The sequence below is a fragment of the Leptopilina boulardi genome, unplaced genomic scaffold (genome assembly GCF_019393585.1).
Source record: "Leptopilina boulardi isolate dan_hultmark-lab unplaced genomic scaffold, ZJU_Lbou_2.1 LbouV2_372, whole genome shotgun sequence".
NCBI lineage: Eukaryota > Metazoa > Arthropoda > Insecta > Hymenoptera > Figitidae > Leptopilina > Leptopilina boulardi.
The window spans coordinates 930,277-949,226 of NW_026137943.1; the positions used below are offsets into that span (position 1 = coordinate 930,277).

The following is an 18,950-nucleotide window of genomic DNA, read 5'->3' on the forward strand; positions in this document are numbered from 1 at the left end:
TTATTTATAAAATTAAAGTCGTTTTGTAGTTTATTATAACAAGTGCTGTTTAAACTTTCTTAATACAAAACCTATTATCTAATAATATTGACGGAAATTGGTTTTCTTATATAAAGATATCAAGATATGTATAAATATATAGTTTAAAACAAATTTTCTTTTTTTATAAATTATTTTAATTTTTTTAAATAGGCCGTGTTTCTAATCATTCACTATCGGACGCAGAATCATTAGCACCACATTCAGCTTTTGCATTTTGTGAATATGACACTTTACTATAGTCATATGTATGAGGATTGTGTTTTCGTCGGAACCAAAAAACACATAGATAAATTCCAGCGGCAGTTATTGTTGATAAATTAATAATAAAAAATATTGTCATCCAATAAAACCATCTTGTCGCTTGCATTTTCCATGATATTGAACTAAGAACACAATGAAATTCAATTAAACTAGCATCAGCACGACATGTTGTACATTGATTTCCAGATGGTCCTGAACATCTTGCACAAGAATAATGACAAGCAGCACAAACTGAATATCTTTCATCTGAAGCACCATAAGTACCGGCTGGACAATAAAGTACACAACGTCCCTTAGTTAAAAACCAATTTTCCTTACAAACAATACATTCATGTGATGAATTCATAATTTTACAATTTTCACTTGTTTGCTTTTCACTTGTTGGTCTTTGTGTTGAATGTTCTGATTGTGGATAACGATCAATTTTTTGATTTCCAATCCATGAATTGTCTACATTGCCAATGATGTTCTGTTTAACATCCGTTGATGATTCACTAGGTACTTCATATTCGGAGATGGCAATTTGTCCTGGTTTATCGTCAATCTCTACGGCAGTCTCTGTACCATAGAATATCAATTTCCATTCTTCAAGATGATCTAAATATCTTCCATCATTGTGAATTTCCAATGTCCAAATACCATGTGGTTTTTCCCCCCAAGTGTGAACAGACATAAATGGCCATTGATTGAAGCCAGCTTTAGACATATCATGAGGTCTTTTTGCAAGTAAAGTACTTCTTGTACCTTGTGGCGATGTTAAAAATATCTCAAGATTTCCTCTTTTTACAGCTGTCAGAGTCACTTTAGCTTGTACATGCTCCAAAAAATTTACTCCTCTACATTCTTTGACATTCAATTCGAAACTTAATGTTTTTTTAGCCGGTATCTCTTGTCCTACTTGCGGTGCTATTACCTCACAGGTATGTTGTTCGGGTACTGTTCTCCATTTCCTAGCTAGACGCACCATTGCCGAGGCATCCATTAAACCATAACCAAAACTATGACTCACATTACGTCCAATACCATTTGTCACCCAATCCGTTGCATTTAAATTCGCAGGTTTTGCCGTTCGTACAACAATATGCTGCATATCTCTCCATGTTAAATTTCGGTTTGCTTCCAAAACAAGAGCACAAATACCAGCAGCCAATGGTGCTGATGCCGATGTTCCAGTATGACTACTTGTACAATAATGATGCAAATCAGTGGTTATAATTTGTTTTTCAGTTTGTGATCCAGAACTATAAGTTGTCGCCAATGTTGATGAACATTTTTCACTGTACCATGGTACAAAACCATTTTCAGTTGCACTACTTATGGAAAGTGTCCAAATACTATTTGTATAACCATCACAATTACAATTGTCACCATCCTTACCACCATTTCCCGATGCCCAAATAAAAATCGAACCCTTACCATCACGACCCTTTGTTATTCCTTCAATAAATGCTCTTGTTGCTAATTCACCTGGTCCATCAACTGTTTTACCATCATCATCTGGACCCCACGAAGCACTATAAATATCAATATGCTGCGGATTTAAACTTAAAGAACGAGCTTCAACAGCATCCGTCACATCTCCATCGAGCATACGAACACCACCAACCTGCGCACGAAATGCTATTCCAACAGCACAAATTGAATTATTTGCCGTTGCAGCAACTTCACCAGCACATCTTGTTCCATGTCGATTACTATCGCTAAAATCATAACGTGGCATTGGATCCTCATCGTGATTGTTTACATCATAACTAGCTTGCGGATCATAATTATCCTTTAAATCCGGATGATCTTTCTCCAAACCATCATCCAATATTGTTACCACAATACCACGTCCAGTTATTCCCTCAGCCCATGCGTCTTGTACATTCATATCCAATCCCTTTCCACGATTTAAATACCACATTAATGACCATCGTTCATCATTTAAAATAGTTTGCTTTTGATTAGTTGTTATAAAATCTCTTTTTTTTCGTGATTTTATTCTTTGTTGTTCAGCTCTTTTAACACGATTATCATCAATTAATTTTTGATGAATTTCCCTATGTGGCTCAATTGATCTTTTCACCACTAATGGATGATCAAAATGATACCAATCATCAAAAATTTGTCCTAAATTTCGAAATCCATATTCATCGGCAACTTGTTTGGCTACATTTGGACCACCCACAATATGCATAGCCCATTGATTAGAATATGCAACGACAAAAATATCACCAATTGAAAAGAGAACGCTTAAAATGAAAATCCACTTTGTGCACATCATTATTTCACAGCCTCGACAAATAAATGAGGCATCACTGTCACATATAAAGAAAAAAAAATACTAATTTATGTACAAAGATACGAAAATTATTAACTGAATATCGACAATATATTCTTGTTATACATTCATCACTTTTTTTTTTTTTTTTTTAATTAAAAACCCCTACTGATATCCTCTTAATCAAGTATAAACACACACACACACATATTTATATACATATATACTTGATCTACTTTATACACGTCGTCGGATATTTCGAACATACATGCCAATGTTCTCTTCAGCTGTGCAATCAAGCAATTATGAAAGAATTAAAATAGAAGGGGAATCACTACTTTCCTGTATATTTCAATTACGTAATGCATTTACGTAGAACAAACTCATATAGGAAAATTCTTAATAAAAAAAAAAACAAGTTGCTTCGTTTGCAAGTCAACAAAATTTTAAAATACATTTAATTTCCAATCGCTTATTTCTATATTAATCGTTGTAAATTCATAAACATAATTAAAATCTTTTAAAAAATGAAAACAAAAACGAAACAAAAGGGGGAAGTACTATTTTCTCAAAATTCTTTCACTATACAATCTGTAACAAATTATTATTTGCCGCTCTAGACTTTAAAATCTTATTAATTTACATTATCGAACTTTTCATTGATCACAATATCATAATTCTTATTGTCTCTTACTTTATTCTTTTTTTTTCTCTCTCTTTTTTTATTTTCTTCCACTCTTATTGTCACTGTGATTATTTGTACTGAATTTCCTATAGATTCTTTTTGCCAAGTCGTCGTGATTAGTCATCTTGGAAAATTTATCCTCTAACGTTGAGCAATGTTCCATTTGTGAAATTAGTGATTGTCCAAACAATATTGCTGCGATAATAATGTGTTTATTTTCATTATTGTTTATCATGTAAATTAAATTTTTTGTTTAATGTCGAAAATTGTCGGTACATGTAGCGCGAGTACTAATTTCTAATCAATAATTTTTTACTAAAAATTTAAAAAAATTTCTATTCCGTTAATAGATATCAGTAATTTTTAGCAATATTTTTAACTTAAGACATTGTCCAGAAATATTGAAGGAAAGATCTAAAATTTATGGCACGTTATAAGTAGAATTAGAGCTTAAATTTAAAACCAAAAATATTAAAAAATATTAAAGGGTTTCTAAGATATTAATAAAAATGTTCAAGCATCTTTCATTTCAAAATCATCACAAAAAGACGCTTGGACATTTTTAGTAATATCTCAGACACCCTTTATTTTTTTTTTTTTAACTTTTTTGGTCTCAAATTAAAGCTCTAATTCTACTGAAAAAGTGCGATAAATTTTAAATTTTTCCTTCAATATTTCTGTACAATATCTTAACTTAAGAATATAACATAAAAATTCAGTTAATTAATTACTTTTACAAACTTATAATAATCTTTTTAAAGAGTTAAAACACACATTCATTAATATGTCTTTAGATGTGAAATTTACAATGATTATCGTTTAAGCTCTATATCTTATCTTTTAATTTATTTATCATGATTCAAAGACATGTTGTTGTTTTTTTAGCCGACAATTTCCGGATGTGATGTACAAAAATATGATACTTAAATTATATGTTGTAAAACAATATTAAAAAATTGTTTAGTTACCTATTTGTATGATGAGCAACAAAAAAAAAAAAGAATTTTTGTCACAATTTTTTATGGATCATTGGATGAGAAATGTTGATTGCCAAATTTAGAATGTAGAGAATCTGCAAAAATAAAAAAAAAAATAAGAGAAATTTTTTTTTAGATTTGTTGCAAAATATTGTACAAAACTTATTTAATTTTGAGCCAACTATTAGTTTAAGACAACTAACGACATCTACAAATGGTGCCTACAATTATAGAAAGGAATAATTTTTTTTCAATTCTAGTGGCGCTGCATGTCATGGACCAACAGTAATTTAAGTTTTTTCATTTTATATATAAATTTTTCAAATATTGCTATGCCATTTTGCGAATATAAAATGAGAAAAATTATCTAAAAAGACTGGAGAATATCGATTACAAAAAAAAAGATATTAATCTTAAAAACGACGTGTATTAATAAATGAAAATATGAGGATCATTACGGCACCCCTATTTTTTTTTTTTGCACCCTAGGGGAAACGCCCAACTTGCATCCCCTAAAATTCTGTAATCAATTGACTATCTTCCTTTCTTTCCTTACATTGCATTTCGCTACACAAAAAGAAAAAATATTCTAAATATCAACTTCTTTGTCCCATTGTTTAAGATCAAAATTGTATTTTTTTTTTGAAACATTTTTAAAATAAACATGAATTATAATTTTAAATCAAAATCAAAACTAAGTTCTCAAAAAATTTGTTTTAACTTTTAAAATATTTTAAAATCAGAATTAAAAAAAAAATTTCAATCAAATAGATTTTTAGCAAAATGGGACACGTGTTTTTTATTAATCAGAAAAAAAATTAAATCAATAACAAAATGCGTGTTATTTTTAAGGTTGGCGATATTCGTCGATTCAATATTTACTCAGGTGCAAAGTACCACAAAAGAAATTCGTTCACATACGTCAATGAATTTATCGTGATACGTGTCAATGTTTTTCAATTAAAAAAAAAGAGTAGAAAAAAAATTTTAATTAATTATCGACATTTTATGATTTCTAAATTTTGAGTTTTAAATAAATTTAAGAAAATGAAAATTATGTTTTTTTTCTAATAAATAGAAAAAATACAATTTTTTTTCTTTGCTATTATTTTTTTTACGTCATCTCCTTTGTAAAGTAGGGGGGGTCCAGTTTGAGCGTCCTTCATGTTATTGCATGCTTCCCTTCAATTTATCGCAAGTTATTAAATTTTATTACAATACACATAAATTGACGTATATAATTTAAAAAAAAATTATATATATTTTTTTTTTCATAATAAAAAAATAAACAAAAAATTGTTTTATATTTTTACATATAAAAAAATGGAAAAAATAAGAAAAAAAAGATTAATTATTTCAAATATGACCTCACTTTCCCGCGTATCTAAATTACAGTGTAACATTATCACTTTAGTGTGTAATTCCATCACACCATGTTAAATATTTTATTAACATTGTTGTAAAATTTTTTTTAGAAATTTAAAAAAAGAATTATTTTTTTGTATTATAAACTTAAGGTTGTGTATAATAAGAATTACTGTTTTTTTTTTTTGAAAAAGAAATTCTGAATCATTTCTAAATCTGTCAAATCTTAATGTATAGTCAATACCTACTACCTTTGTGAAGTTTTAAAGAAAATAATAAGTTTTTGGTTTTATCCTCTTTTTTTAAAAAAAAATACACATATACACACACACATAACGCTGTATTGGTAGCACAATTATAAAAAAAAAAATTTTTTAAACTTTTTTTCACTAGTTTATTTACCGTTATTTGTTATAAATGATAATGCGTTGCCTTGGTATATAGTCACACGGTGGCTATCCGTGGACACGACGCCGAGACGATGAGACTAAAGCCACGAGATTGTGTTTAACCTATACATATCTGTATATATATATATATATACATACTATTCTGTTGTCAGAATCTTTTGTCGGGAAGTACGTACAGAGAGAAAGAGCTACAACGACTTCACGAGGAATGGCGCTAGTGAGTCACAAGAAAAAAAAAATTGGTAACAAGAATAAAAAATTGTATTTTTTATTTTTTAAAAAAACAAAACTCTTGGGATTATAAAACAGAAAAATTAATTTCATGGAATAAAGAAAATACTGAAAATAGTTAAATTTATATTATGTATAAATATTTTATATTTATATATTATATTACTAAACTTAGAAAGCAATATTGGCAACATTGTAACAATATTTGCAAAAATGACAACATTGAGCCAATGTTATTGACAACATTGCCTTAATGTTGCCTCTATTTTCTTTACAATAATGTTTCTTGCTGCAAATTCAGGTTGTAACCAGTAACTCATGGTCGATAAAGAAGAGAGGGACAATATCGCTTATGATAATAAAATATCCACTAAAAAAAGTATCACTTACACAAAAAAAATATCACTTTTACAAAAAAAAGCAAAAATTTACATTTACACGAAGTAAATCCCATGAATTTGTCATTCTACATGTTATCTCTCTTTTGTGCTTCGTTGGACTTATCCATTTAATTAAACATTTTATATCTTTCCTAGCAGAAAAGAGATATTTCTAACACCAAAAATAAACGAAAGATTTTAATTTAAACTTTTAATTACTTAATTATTATTAACAGTTAATAAACATTTAACCAAAAAAAGTATTCAAAAATGCAAATGTTTGCGGATATCATTTGTGATGGTGTGTATTTGGATCAAAATGAAAAAAAAAAAAGAAATATAATCCAACATTTTATACATAAAGGATACTATATTATCCTATAGAGATTCTCAGACAACCATTTATATAGCTTATAGGTCCGAAATGCAGGTTGGTTGCTGAAAGGAAAGTCAACCAATAATCCTCTGTGACTTATGACTCTCCATTATGGACATGGTAGAATTCTGTCTCCCAGTTTCGTGATATACGATCCAATAGCAAAAGAGGAGCTCTTTGCATTTTTTTTTTTTCACTTGCTGCCTTTTTTGACATTCTATCAACGGTCTTTCATTACTCCTTATATATGTTACAATTTTCAAAAAAAAAAAGTATCATACCAATAATTATTGATCTGATTACAGATTGAGGGACAAGTGAAATAATAGATTAAAAATTTTCCTTTGAAATAAAATTAGCGATGATAAAATGAAAGGGAATGAATCTCAATATATTATATTATTCCATAATACTATGGAGCTTGTTATTATATAATTCTATTATAATACTGTAATCAGAAGAGAGGACAAATGTTTATGACTGAAATTCAAAATGGCAATAGAATTCAATATTCCAGAGACCGCATATGACAATTCATTTTCCTGCAATTAGATCTATTATATTAGTTAACGGTAAATATGAACAGCAAATACGTAATTTTAATTATCGCACAGCCTAATAGCAAATGAAAATTCATTCGTTCTCGAATTATTTCATTTTATTTCTATTTTTCAGTAACAATTTCAATTTTCCTTTTTAACGTTAACCTAAATTTTGAGGTTATGTTCATGATAACGTACTTCTGTTACCGATGTGAAGTTGGCAGCACCATAACGATCCTACTTAGAATTTGTGACCGTACCCTAAGAAAAATTAATTGTGCTGCTAACTTCACATTGATGCTGCTTCTTCTTCCATATTGGCATTGAGTATATGTAAAATTAATATTGAAGAACACTTCTCGCAATTAAGATTTTTTAATCTCCCAGATGGAGCTGCAAAATTGTAAACTTTGAATTATTTTTATTCAAAACAAATTTAAAATTTAAAAATTCTAAATCCCTTTTCGAAAAAATTTTTCTTTATGAATTTTAATATTGGCACTTTATTATTTTAAAATTTTATATAAAAAAAAAAAGAAAAGAAAAATAATTTAATCCAAGTTGATATTATACAGTGAAATAATGCATATATAAAAATGCAAATTGGTCTTGTTTCATTTTGAGCGCTTCAGAAAATCCTTTTATCCTGTTTTATATACATATAGTTTCTATTTCGTTGATTACTCGACAAATTAAACTTCGTTACTAATTAAAACCCAGTGGGGCAAATTTATAAGTTTCTTCGGGACATTAGCATCGACCAGAGAAAATAAACCCACGTCGATGAATATTAAACCTCCTGAGAAATACATTTATATATTCCACCGACTATATTGCCTCTGATTTCTTTCACCAATTTTATTCACTGTCTCGCAGAATACATATTGCATTGATAATTGCCTTAATAATTAATTCAAGAAATTTCCTTCATTATTATCATTCATATATACTAATTGAGTCATATTCTGCAAATTGAATAAATATATATATATAAAATATGAATAGCCCCTAATGAGAGGACGTCATTTTCATTACTGTTATTTATGATAAACAATTTCACATATATGCATAATACTAATAATTAAAATAAATTGACAAATTATTAATATTTTCAAAAAATTTTGCAAAATTAACAATAGTCCTTTGTTTTCATTGAATTTAAATTTTTAAGTATAGAAAAATGATGCAAAAAGAAAAAAAATGTTTTCGATCAGTCTTTGAATGGAATGCGATGATATTCGTTTAGGAGAGTGTGAAATTGGCACTATATACGGTAAATTAATGAGAGTATCAATCAATGTCAAAAGCAGCAGACGAGTTTGGTCCTTCTGTGTCCTAAAGGTTTTGTTCCAAGGCGCCGTATGCTCGCGAGTAATTAGGAATAATTCCCATTGCCCATATATATATTGTTTTGTTATATATAAATCTCAAATACTTTTTTTTTATTCAAATCAATCATTTGAATCGAACACTTATTGATTTTTTTTTACTTCTTCTTTCTTCAGCGTCATCATTTTTTGTTTTTCTTTTTATTTGCCATGTAAAAATATTCATATTTTCTATATATTTATAAAAAATTAGTAATTTTATTATTGTCAAAAAATTGTTAATAAAATTAAATATAAAAATGTAATAGCAAAATTGTTTTTTTTTTTGGAAAAAAATTGTTTTTTTTTCAAATTATTTGAACAGTGCTGCCTCTTACGATATGTAGTACGAAACATTGGTAACTTTTTTCACAACTGAGTCGGTAAAATATTTTTCCTCTTTTCTAATTACAATCTTTTTTCAAAAAAATTTTCAATTCATTCGCAATACATTTTTATAATTAATTCTATTTTTTATGTGTAATATTTATTATTTTGAACTTTGTTTATTATTTTACATTAAAATATTTAGAAATATTAATACCTGTCAATAAATATTTTTTCAAACAAAATTTTTCAATTTTTTTTTTTTTAAATTAACTTTCCGACGTTTTTGATCCTTCGCCTATATGTATATTAAAATAAATGAAATTATAATCAAATAGAATTATGAAAAGACAATTTTTTTTTTTTTTTTTTGTCAAACCTTGGCCAATTTGAATAATTTTGTCTTGATCAATAACCTCGGACAATTTGAATATTTCGTTATCGTGAGAAATTTCTATTAATTGATGTGTTACTGGTAGACGAATAAAAATGAAGAAAATGACATTTGCCATTAAATAAAATACGGCAAGACTGGCAAAGTGTAAAAAATTCATAATTTTTTGTCTAATTTTAAACTTGAATAATTTATTTAAAAAGTAGCCATTATAATAAATAAAGCTTTTTTTTATTTATTTACATTTTTTTTTTCAATTATGAAGTTGTCTACTTTATAATTCGGATCTTTTTTCTTTTTTTTTCAATTAAAAATTATTAAAAATTTGAAAATAATAAATTTTTTATTTAAAAAATACAATTATTAAATAATTTCTAATTCATTAATTTTCTTATATAATTCAATTAAATTTTTAACTGACTGTTGAAGTGGTTTTTTGGTGATGTGAAATAAAATATTTCCCACGGTGTACTGGAAATAAAAGGGTATAAATATTTAAAAAAATTAATTATTTATTTAAATATATATTTAATATTATCATTCTGTTATGAAAATATTTTTTAAAAAAATTGTTAATTTATGTTTTGATATATTTTACTAAAATGAATGATTGGAAAATAAATTTCTTTTCTAATATATAATTGCTGAAGAAAAAAGGAAAAGATTATAAAATTATAAACGATGGCGCAAGTATAAAATGACGTGTGGCACGCGACAAAAGATTCGTTCACAAAACAGATATCAGAAGACAGCTGTCCTTATAAAGCTTGCATTGAATTTTAACGGGACAAGGGATCTTTGTCGGGGTCATTGGAGCTAGAAAAAAGTTACAGTAATCAATGAATTTGACAATTCTTCAGTTGGCTTAGGAGGGAAAAAGGTAAGACGAGAGAAAGAAAAAAAAGAAGGCAAAGAAAAAGACAATGCTTCTTTCTTTTAAGAATAAGAGTTTAAAAGAAAAGAAGAGTTGATATTTAACTTTTCATTACAAAAATGTCACGTGAGATTAATTTTCACTTCACTTTCACTATAATTTCACTTCATTTTCTCTTCATTTTCACTTCATTTTTACTATACTTTCACTAGAACTGGAAGTGAAAGAATCAGTGAAGTGAAGGTGAAGTGAAGGTGAAGTGAAGGTGAAGTGAAGGTGAAGTGAAGGTGAAGTGAAGGTGAAGTGAAGGTATAGAATAGCACTCCAGGTGATTAATAAATAAAAATTAATTATGTTTCTTTTTTAAATTTTAAGGTTAATTAATTATACAAAATATACAATTAACTATATGTGAAAAAATTTTTTTTATAAATGTTTAATAAATATTTTATAAATACTAAAAAAAAAAAGTTTTTTAAAAAAATTCTTTGTCCTCTGAATGATTTGCATTGAAGTGATATTTTCCCGCCAAAAAAAATGAACCAGGTGAGACTTGTCTGAAGACCCAAATCATCTTGGGGTATTACGCAAGAAGGATTTTCCATGGGGCTTGCGAACATCTTTTGTTAAATCAGCGAAGGGCACGTGCGACTATAAGAATGGATTCTGATCCTCCTTTTCTGGTATAAGCTCAGAGTTGTAAAGATCTGAAAGTTGTGAGAGGGGTCCCCAGAGTTAAGGGAAATAGTTGAGATAATAGGATATACTTCTTCTACTTCTACGTCTACCCCTCAGAAAAAGACTGTTGAGAAGGAGGGGGGGGGGGTGAATAGGACTTTCCCAGTCTTCGCGAATTGCAAGTAAAAGATCGTGAAGCAAATATCTATCTCCTCTCACGAGGGAGTAGTAACTCAGAATGCTCATCTAGTGATCTGTCTTGGTTCAATGAACCTGAATTTCAGCTGCTCTAATAATTTCTCACCTTTTTTTTCAATTTTCGAAAAATTTTAAATAACTTTTTTTTTTAATAAACTTTTAAAAAATACTCACTTGAAATAGAGCAGTGGTTTTATTACAAAAGATACTTGTTTCAAAAATAAGATGATTTTCTTCTTTCTTCAAACGAATCTCTATTCGATATTTAAGAAAATTATCTGTCGATTCAATTGCAAAATACTTTGGTGGTTTATAATTTGTCACTGTAAAAAAAATTCTCTTTTCACCTAAACAATGTAAAAATAAATTATTATTTTAAAAAATGCTAGTTGCACTTCAAAATGAACCAAAATTCGAACCTAAAATTGGTATTCTTATCAAAGCAGTGAAAAATTTTCCAGGCGATAAAATTCTGGCATCTGCCTCGTTCATTCTCCATAACCAAGGACACAACTGAAATAATATATAATTATAATTAGAATTTGTTTTTCCATTGCATTACTTTTTGATAATCTTTTGTAATTTTTTGATTTTATATAAATGAACATTATAAAATAGGATAACATTAGTATATTATTTCCATTTCTCAATTTGCATTCACTTGTTTATGAATGAAGAATCTTATATACCATTATTTCATTTGGTAAATAAGATATACGATATCGCTTTCTTTATTTCTTTGACAATAAACGTAAAGTTGTTTACAAATATCTTCAGTTTGCATTATACATTTATTGAGAATGGAATATATATTCACATTAATTGTTCTATTATTATTTTTATTATTTTTTATTTCATTATATATTTTTCTAACATGGAATTTGAATTTTTGGCGAAAACAAAAAATACCAACAGCCACAGGACAAATACCACTATTTGGACATATGTGGTCGGTTTTTTTATTGAAACAAAGTTTTCCAAGTCTCTGTGAGAATTTATATAAAACACATATGAATTCAAGTATTGTTGGATTTTTTCAATTTCAAACACCATCATTAATTGTACGTGAACCAGAACTTGTGAAAGATATTCTTGTTGGTAATTTTGCAAATTTTCATGATAATTTAATTAAACTTGATGAAAAATTAGATCCATCAATGTGTGAATCACCATTTTTTGCTAAAGGCAATGTTTGGAAACGTAAACGAACAATTATGACAAATGGTTTTTCAAATCGAAAATTAAAATTACTTTTTACATTAGCTAAACAAGTGGCATATAAACTTAATGTTTATTTGAATAATATGCTCGGCGAAAAGAATTTTGTGGAAATTGAATTATTACATTTTTGGACAAAATATACTGGTGAATTTGTGACAAATGTTGGTTTTGGTGTTGAGGGTCATTGTTTTGATGATAATTTAATAAATTTTCAAAACACCGTTGAATCAATGTTTGATTTTTCCAAATTTGGCAGAGAACGTGAAATGATTCTTTTCTTTATGCCTCGATTGGCGAGAATTTTAGGAATTTCACGTGTACCAAAAAAAGTGGAGGATTTCCTACAAAAACTTGTGGAAGGTAAAATTTTATTTTTGCAAAAATTTATTGATATAAAAATTTTTGATTTATATTTTCAGATGTGATTAAAAGCAGAGAACATGAGAATATAATTCGCAATGATTTCCTACAAATGATGATAGACTATCAAAAAAGTCATAATCCGAATAATTTAGATGAGAAATCCTTGTTGGTGATAATGGAAAGTTTCTTTCTTGATGCCTATGAATCAGCAAGTATTGCATTGAGTTTTATTTGCTTTCAATTGGCAAATCATCCTGAAATTCAAGAGAAAGTTCGTCAAGAAGTTAATACAATTGTTAGAAAGTACAATGGACAATTAGATTATGATGCTCTTAAGGAATTAATTTACATGGAACAAGTATTTTATGAAACATTTAGAATTGATCCAGTTATACCGGTATTCACGAAAATTTGTACCAAACGTTGTCAATTACGTGGAAGTGATGGTCTCGTTTGTCAAGTTGAAACCGGAAATATTGCAGTAATTTCTTCATATGGATTAAATACAGATCCAAAATATTGGCAAAATCCGGAAAAATTTGATCCCGAACGTTTTAATGTGGAACAAATATCAGAACGTTCAAAATATATATTTTTGCCATTTGGTGAAGGACCGAGAATTTGTGTTGGTAGAAAAATGGCAATGATTGAATTGAAAGTAGCAATGGTTCAAATTTTAATGAATTATTCTTTACAATTATCGAAAAAAAATATTCTTCCCATTAAAAGAGACACTAGTTTTAGTACCTATCCCAAAAGTGGTTTGTGGATTAAAGTGAAATTATTATGACATTAAATACATTTATTTTTTTACCAATTAAAAGTATTCTAAATAATCGAATATTTTTAAAAAATTATTTTCTTTAGAAAAAAATAATTCATGGTGGCAGCGGTGGGATTTTTTTTTCTAACAATGCATTGTAATATTAAAAAATCTCCTTTTCTTGAAAATCAAAATTTGTATTTTTAAAATATAATAAATGTCATCAACTTTTGTCGCTTTGTTTATTAACTGAAATGAGTGTAAAACAATTTTAAAAGTTGCAATTTGATTATTGAATCTTCATATCTATTTTTAAATATAAATAAGAAAAGATAAAAACTGATTTACAATATTAAGGAAAGTAGTCTGACTATAATTGCCTTTGATAATTCAATCCAAATAAAGTTCAATGTTTTTTAAATGATAACGTAATCAGAGATTGTTAAAAGCAACAAGCATATTTTTTTAGTGTTCATTCGAACTTTCAGCAAAGTATATAAATATATAATATGGCAATAATTTACATTCTCCTCTGTTTAACGGTTTTTTTAATTTATTTATATTTTCATTTAATATGGATATATGACTATTGGAGAATAAAGAAAATACCATGTGTCCCGGGAATAATTCCAGGATTGGGTCACATGTGGTCTGTATTGACATTGAGAGAAAGTTTTCCTACATTATGCGAGAGAATCTATCAGAGCTATCATAATTACAGTATGATTGGATTTTATCAATTTAAAACACCGACATTACTTCTTCGCGATCCTGAACTCGCAAAATCTGTACTTGTCACTAATTTTTCTAGTTTTGGTGAAAATCAAATTTTACTTGATTCTAATTTAGATCCATCAATGAGTCAAAATCCATTTTTTGCGACTAAGGAGAATTGGAAGAAAGTACGATCAGTTTTGACAACAGGATTTTCAAGTAGTAAATTAAAATGTCTATTTTTGTCAACACGTGAAGTTTCTTATAAATTGAAAAATTATTTACAAACTATTTTTGTTGATGATAAAAATAGGGATGTTGAATTAGTGGAATTTTGGAATAGATACACGGGAGAATTTGTTGCACATGTTGGTTTTGGAATGGAGGGACATTGTTTTGATAGTGATGATAATTTTGAAAGTGTAATATCAAATATGTTTGGTTCTTCAATTTTATCAAGAACTAAAGAAATGTTATCATTCTACTCGCCGAGTTTGGCGAAATTATTGAGAATTCGCCGTGTACCAAAACATTTGGAATTATTTTTCCGTAATAGCATAAATGGTATTGAATTTTAATATTTTTTTTTTTTATTATCATCAAAAAAAAATTTTATTTCTATTTCTATATAATATTTCTTTCAGATGTCATAAAGGCGAGAGAAACCACCAACGAGTACTACAACGACTTTTTGCAAATGATGATAGATTATCAAAAAACCCACAGCAATAAATCATTAGACGAAAAAAATTTATTGATCTACATGGAGAGCTTTTTATTAGATGCTTACGAGTCAGCAAGTATTAGTTTGAGTTATATGTGTCTTCAATTAGCCGTTTATCCTGAAATTCAAGAAAAAGTGCGTCAGGAAATACGAAAAGCTCTTGAAAAATTTAACGGTGAATTATGTTACGAAGTCCTTGGGGAATTGAATTACTTGGAAAAGGTTTTGTACGAGTCGATAAGAATAAACGCTACAATACCATTGTTGTCGAAAGCTTGTACAAAAGAATGTGAACTTATTGGAAAAGATGGATTGTCTTGTAAAATTAATCCCGGTGTTATAACATTGATATCACTTTATGGATTACATATGGATTCCAAATATTGGACAAATCCAGAAAAATTTGATCCCGAACGATTTAATGAGAATGAAAAAGAGAAGAGATCAAAATTTGTATTTTTACCATTTGGTGAAGGTCCACGAATGTGTGTTGGAAGGAGAATGGCAATGATTGAAATAAAATTAGCATTGATTCAATTATTGATTAATTGTAATTTGGAAATTTCGTCAAAAACTGAACTTCCGATAAAACGAGACTTGCATTTTTCGACTACTCCTAAATGTGGACTTTGGGTTCGTTTAAAATCTCTACCCTGATTATAATTATATTCCTATTATTGCAATTGTTATACTAATTTTATTAATTACTATCAGGGAATGTAAATTATATATTCAAAGTGATTTTTACCTTTTCTAAAATGTGAACGTGACGGAAAAAATTAAAAAATTGTTTCACTTCAGCATTTGCCTCTATTTTTTGACTGACAATAAATTTTCGTGGATCAACTTCAATTCTTTGTAGAAAATATACCAGATAATAGATCAAAACAAAAGATATTATCAGGGCTCTTATTAACATTTATCCTACAACAATTAATTGTTTAATAAAAATCGGAAGTTATAATATATTTTTATAATTTATAATTATATTAATTATTTAATATAGTTCTACTATATTCTAAAGTTGTAAATAATGTGTTATGTTACGATAACGATTATGGTAAATGTATATTACCGATGATACAACGAAATTACAATATTACAAACAATCTCTCCATCACCCTGGGGAAATAAAGTGAGGCAAACCACGTTTCTTCGATCAGCTCTCGTGTTTGAACAAAACTAAATCTCAACATCAGTATTCTCTAGACCGTGAACCAATAAAAACAATTCACCAGAACTAATGTGATCCTACGAATGTGGATTACAAATTCTTAATAACATCCTTTTTGAACATCCAAACATTTATAGCGTTAATTTTCATTACAACAATATAGAATTAAATTTTCCCGTGAATATAATAAATAAAAACCAAGTTTACCCGTTTAGAGGCACGAGAATTGGAATACTGCGGAGAATCGATACATTTGAATCCATAAAAGTGTTCATTGAGTAAATTACAGTATTAACGTTATTAGCGAAAATAATACAGTTTGTAAATTTAAAAAAAATAAGTTTCGTTTAAATTCTTGATATTTATACCAGTAGCAAAAAAAAAGTTATTTTTGGAAAATATTTAATTCCCTTAATAGAAGTTAATGGGTGGTTGTTATAACGATAAAACGTGTGCAACATTATGGGGGTGGTTATGAAGCGAATCCGCGATAGGGGCATGAGAAATATACGGAAGTAACAGTTTACCGCGATTGGTCATTGGAGCGGTCACGAGGGCAGCATATGTTTTGCATGGGGGTTCATTTTGTCCTCATTAGCATCTGTTGGTCACGTGTCGAATCATTGCAACCTTTTATAGACCCCCCCTGGGTTTGTCGATCTGGGAAATGATTTTTCCACTCTTAATATTTAAAAGTCACCCCCCTGCGGGTATCTTTACACATCCCTTAAATATATATACGTGTGAACACACATTTTTATACACTTAAATACACGACAGCCCCTATGTAAGCCTATATATATATATATATGTTTAATAAGGTAATTATAATTTTAAATACTTTTCTTAGAGACCGATAACATTTACTGATTTTAATATTTAAAAGAGTTTTTTAATAGCAATGTTGGATATTAATTAATAAATAATTGCAAAAAAATGTATAGGGAGACTTATCAAAAGGGTCAAATATATCTGAAAACCTAATTATTGTTTTTGTATTATTCATCATTAATATTAAACAAACCTTTCTTATGAAAATCGTTTCACTTTTTCTTATATCATCTTTCGTTTTAATAACAAAGTGACCGAAATTACGTTTTCGTTGATATTTATTATTCATCATTAATATAAAACAAACCTTTTTTGAAAGCAGCTTCACTTTTTTATCCAATCGTGCCCAAAGTCATCTGAAACAAAAAGATATATTTTTAGTTACTAGCTTTAATTTCAGTACATAAATAATTATTTTGTATATACTAATAAAGGGGTACTACAGTTATTTTTATACCCCTTTCCTTTTGATTATGTCAAATCTCTGACGTAATATTCATAAATCTACGTATAATCGAAAGTAATGTCAGTCAACATCACCAGGGGAATTCCATGTCATGGGAAAACCCGGGTATAGAATCCAGAGAGGAAGCATAAACCGGATATGACTGTGTTATGTCATGAATAATGCAACAAATTTCAAATTCGCCTTTTGTATTCGTGTCATTTATATTCACAAACTGATAACATTCGAAGGAAGGATTTAAAAAAAATAATAATCCAAATTATATAACCGATTCATTTTTACCTTTGGGAGAACTTCACACTTCTTCATTTTACATGAAGCAAACAAAAAAATATTTTTTCTTTCACTTCAATTACTTAAAGTTTAGAAAAATTATTTCTTTGATAGTATATATAGAAAGATAGAAAAAATAATAAAGGGATATTTTTAGACAAAGAGGATGAATTGGGTCTTGGTACACTAATGGAAAAGGGTGGAATCAGAGCTCTCACCTGGCTTTAAACTTGGATCGAATTTAATGCGATCTGCCAAGTAAGGAGATCAAGTTAAAAACCGTTAATATATAATTTTATGTTTACTTCATTTTCATAACAAAATACTTTCTCATATAGTATGAGAATGTTAAATTATACAATTCTTCAAGAAAAATGTATACAATTTATTTTTTATTAAATTAAATCATAATCCACTGTTCTGAACCGTTATATTGTCAAAGTCAAATTAGACTCGCAGACACGTAAAGGTCCTTCGACAATATACCTAAGATCGGTCTCTAAGGCCACTTCCACATTGGATTGATCTGTTTACATTAATACTAAACTAACACGTCATTGACAAATATTTGCATAAGAAGACTATAGTATCCTGAATTATTTGATTTTAATAAAATTAATAAATGAAAATTTAATTTTTTAACCCTAAATTGAAAAACTACTTTTTAGAATACAATATAATAGGTGCATCAATCAAGAAACATTGTTACAGATTGTGCGCCCCGGCAGAAAATTTTTTTCCTAAAGTTAGAAAATAGGGTATATATATATGTATTTTGAAAAAAAATAATAAAAGAAATCCTAGAAAAATAGGGTTAGTGACGATGAAAATGATAGATAGAATTTCAGGTTACGAGGCGGTTAGCTCATTCTTTAAGCAGGGTAAACCTCACCCTTTGTTATGTGCTGCTATTTAAAGGATGGGGAGGGGGAGAGAGAGCGAGGAGTGGCAGGTACCTGACATCCCGATGGAGAATTATTATGGTGCTCTCAGGGGTGATGAGGGGAGGAAACAAGGCAAATGAAACAGACAAAGAGGGTCGATGCACTTG

At 28.3% G+C, this 18,950-nt stretch overlaps 3 protein-coding genes and 1 long non-coding RNA gene across 7 annotated transcripts; 1 reads left to right on the forward strand and 3 right to left on the reverse strand.

Annotated features, from left to right (window-relative positions):
- Positions 1–6,122, reverse strand: LOC127287744 (furin-like protease 1). Of its 2 annotated transcripts, none has more exons than XM_051314839.1 (3): positions 5,996–6,122; positions 4,220–4,323; positions 1–3,446 (listed from the first exon to the last, which is right to left on the reverse strand). In XM_051314839.1, the coding sequence occupies exon 3, from the start codon at positions 2,567–2,569 to the stop codon at positions 206–208; it is 2,364 nt and encodes a 787-aa protein (XP_051170796.1). In that variant the 5' UTR covers positions 2,570–3,446; positions 4,220–4,323; positions 5,996–6,122; the 3' UTR covers positions 1–205. The 2 variants fall into 2 exon arrangements, with proteins under 2 accessions (XP_051170796.1, XP_051170797.1); XM_051314840.1 differs by lacking the exon at positions 5,996–6,122 and adding an exon at positions 5,845–5,972.
- A 1,910-nt stretch (positions 6,123–8,032) lies between these two features.
- LOC127287750 (uncharacterized) lies at positions 8,033–9,868 on the reverse strand. Of its 2 annotated transcripts, XR_007843920.1 has the most exons (4): positions 9,606–9,868; positions 9,444–9,524; positions 8,805–9,091; positions 8,033–8,497 (listed from the first exon to the last, which is right to left on the reverse strand). It is a non-coding gene; the product is annotated as an uncharacterized LOC127287750 (long non-coding RNA). The 2 variants fall into 2 exon arrangements; XR_007843919.1 differs by lacking the exon at positions 8,033–8,497 and having other exon boundaries at positions 8,506–9,091.
- Positions 9,869–9,957: 89 nt separating this feature from the next.
- On the reverse strand, positions 9,958–17,197 carry LOC127287748 (uncharacterized). 2 transcript variants are annotated; one of them, XM_051314845.1, is made up of 4 exons: positions 16,537–17,197; positions 11,790–11,883; positions 11,545–11,693; positions 9,958–10,091 (listed from the first exon to the last, which is right to left on the reverse strand). In XM_051314845.1, the coding sequence occupies exons 2-4, from the start codon at positions 11,860–11,862 to the stop codon at positions 9,984–9,986; spliced, it is 330 nt and encodes a 109-aa protein (XP_051170802.1). In that variant the 5' UTR covers positions 11,863–11,883; positions 16,537–17,197; the 3' UTR covers positions 9,958–9,983. The 2 variants fall into 2 exon arrangements, with proteins under 2 accessions (XP_051170802.1, XP_051170800.1); XM_051314843.1 differs by having other exon boundaries at positions 11,545–11,717.
- Positions 12,150–16,053, forward strand: LOC127287639 (uncharacterized). Its single transcript, XM_051314677.1, has 4 exons — positions 12,150–12,951; positions 13,011–13,741; positions 14,221–14,995; positions 15,076–16,053. The coding sequence occupies exons 1-4, from the start codon at positions 12,171–12,173 to the stop codon at positions 15,810–15,812; spliced, it is 3,024 nt and encodes a 1,007-aa protein (XP_051170634.1). The 5' UTR covers positions 12,150–12,170; the 3' UTR covers positions 15,813–16,053.
- Positions 17,198–18,950: the final 1,753 nt, after the last annotated feature.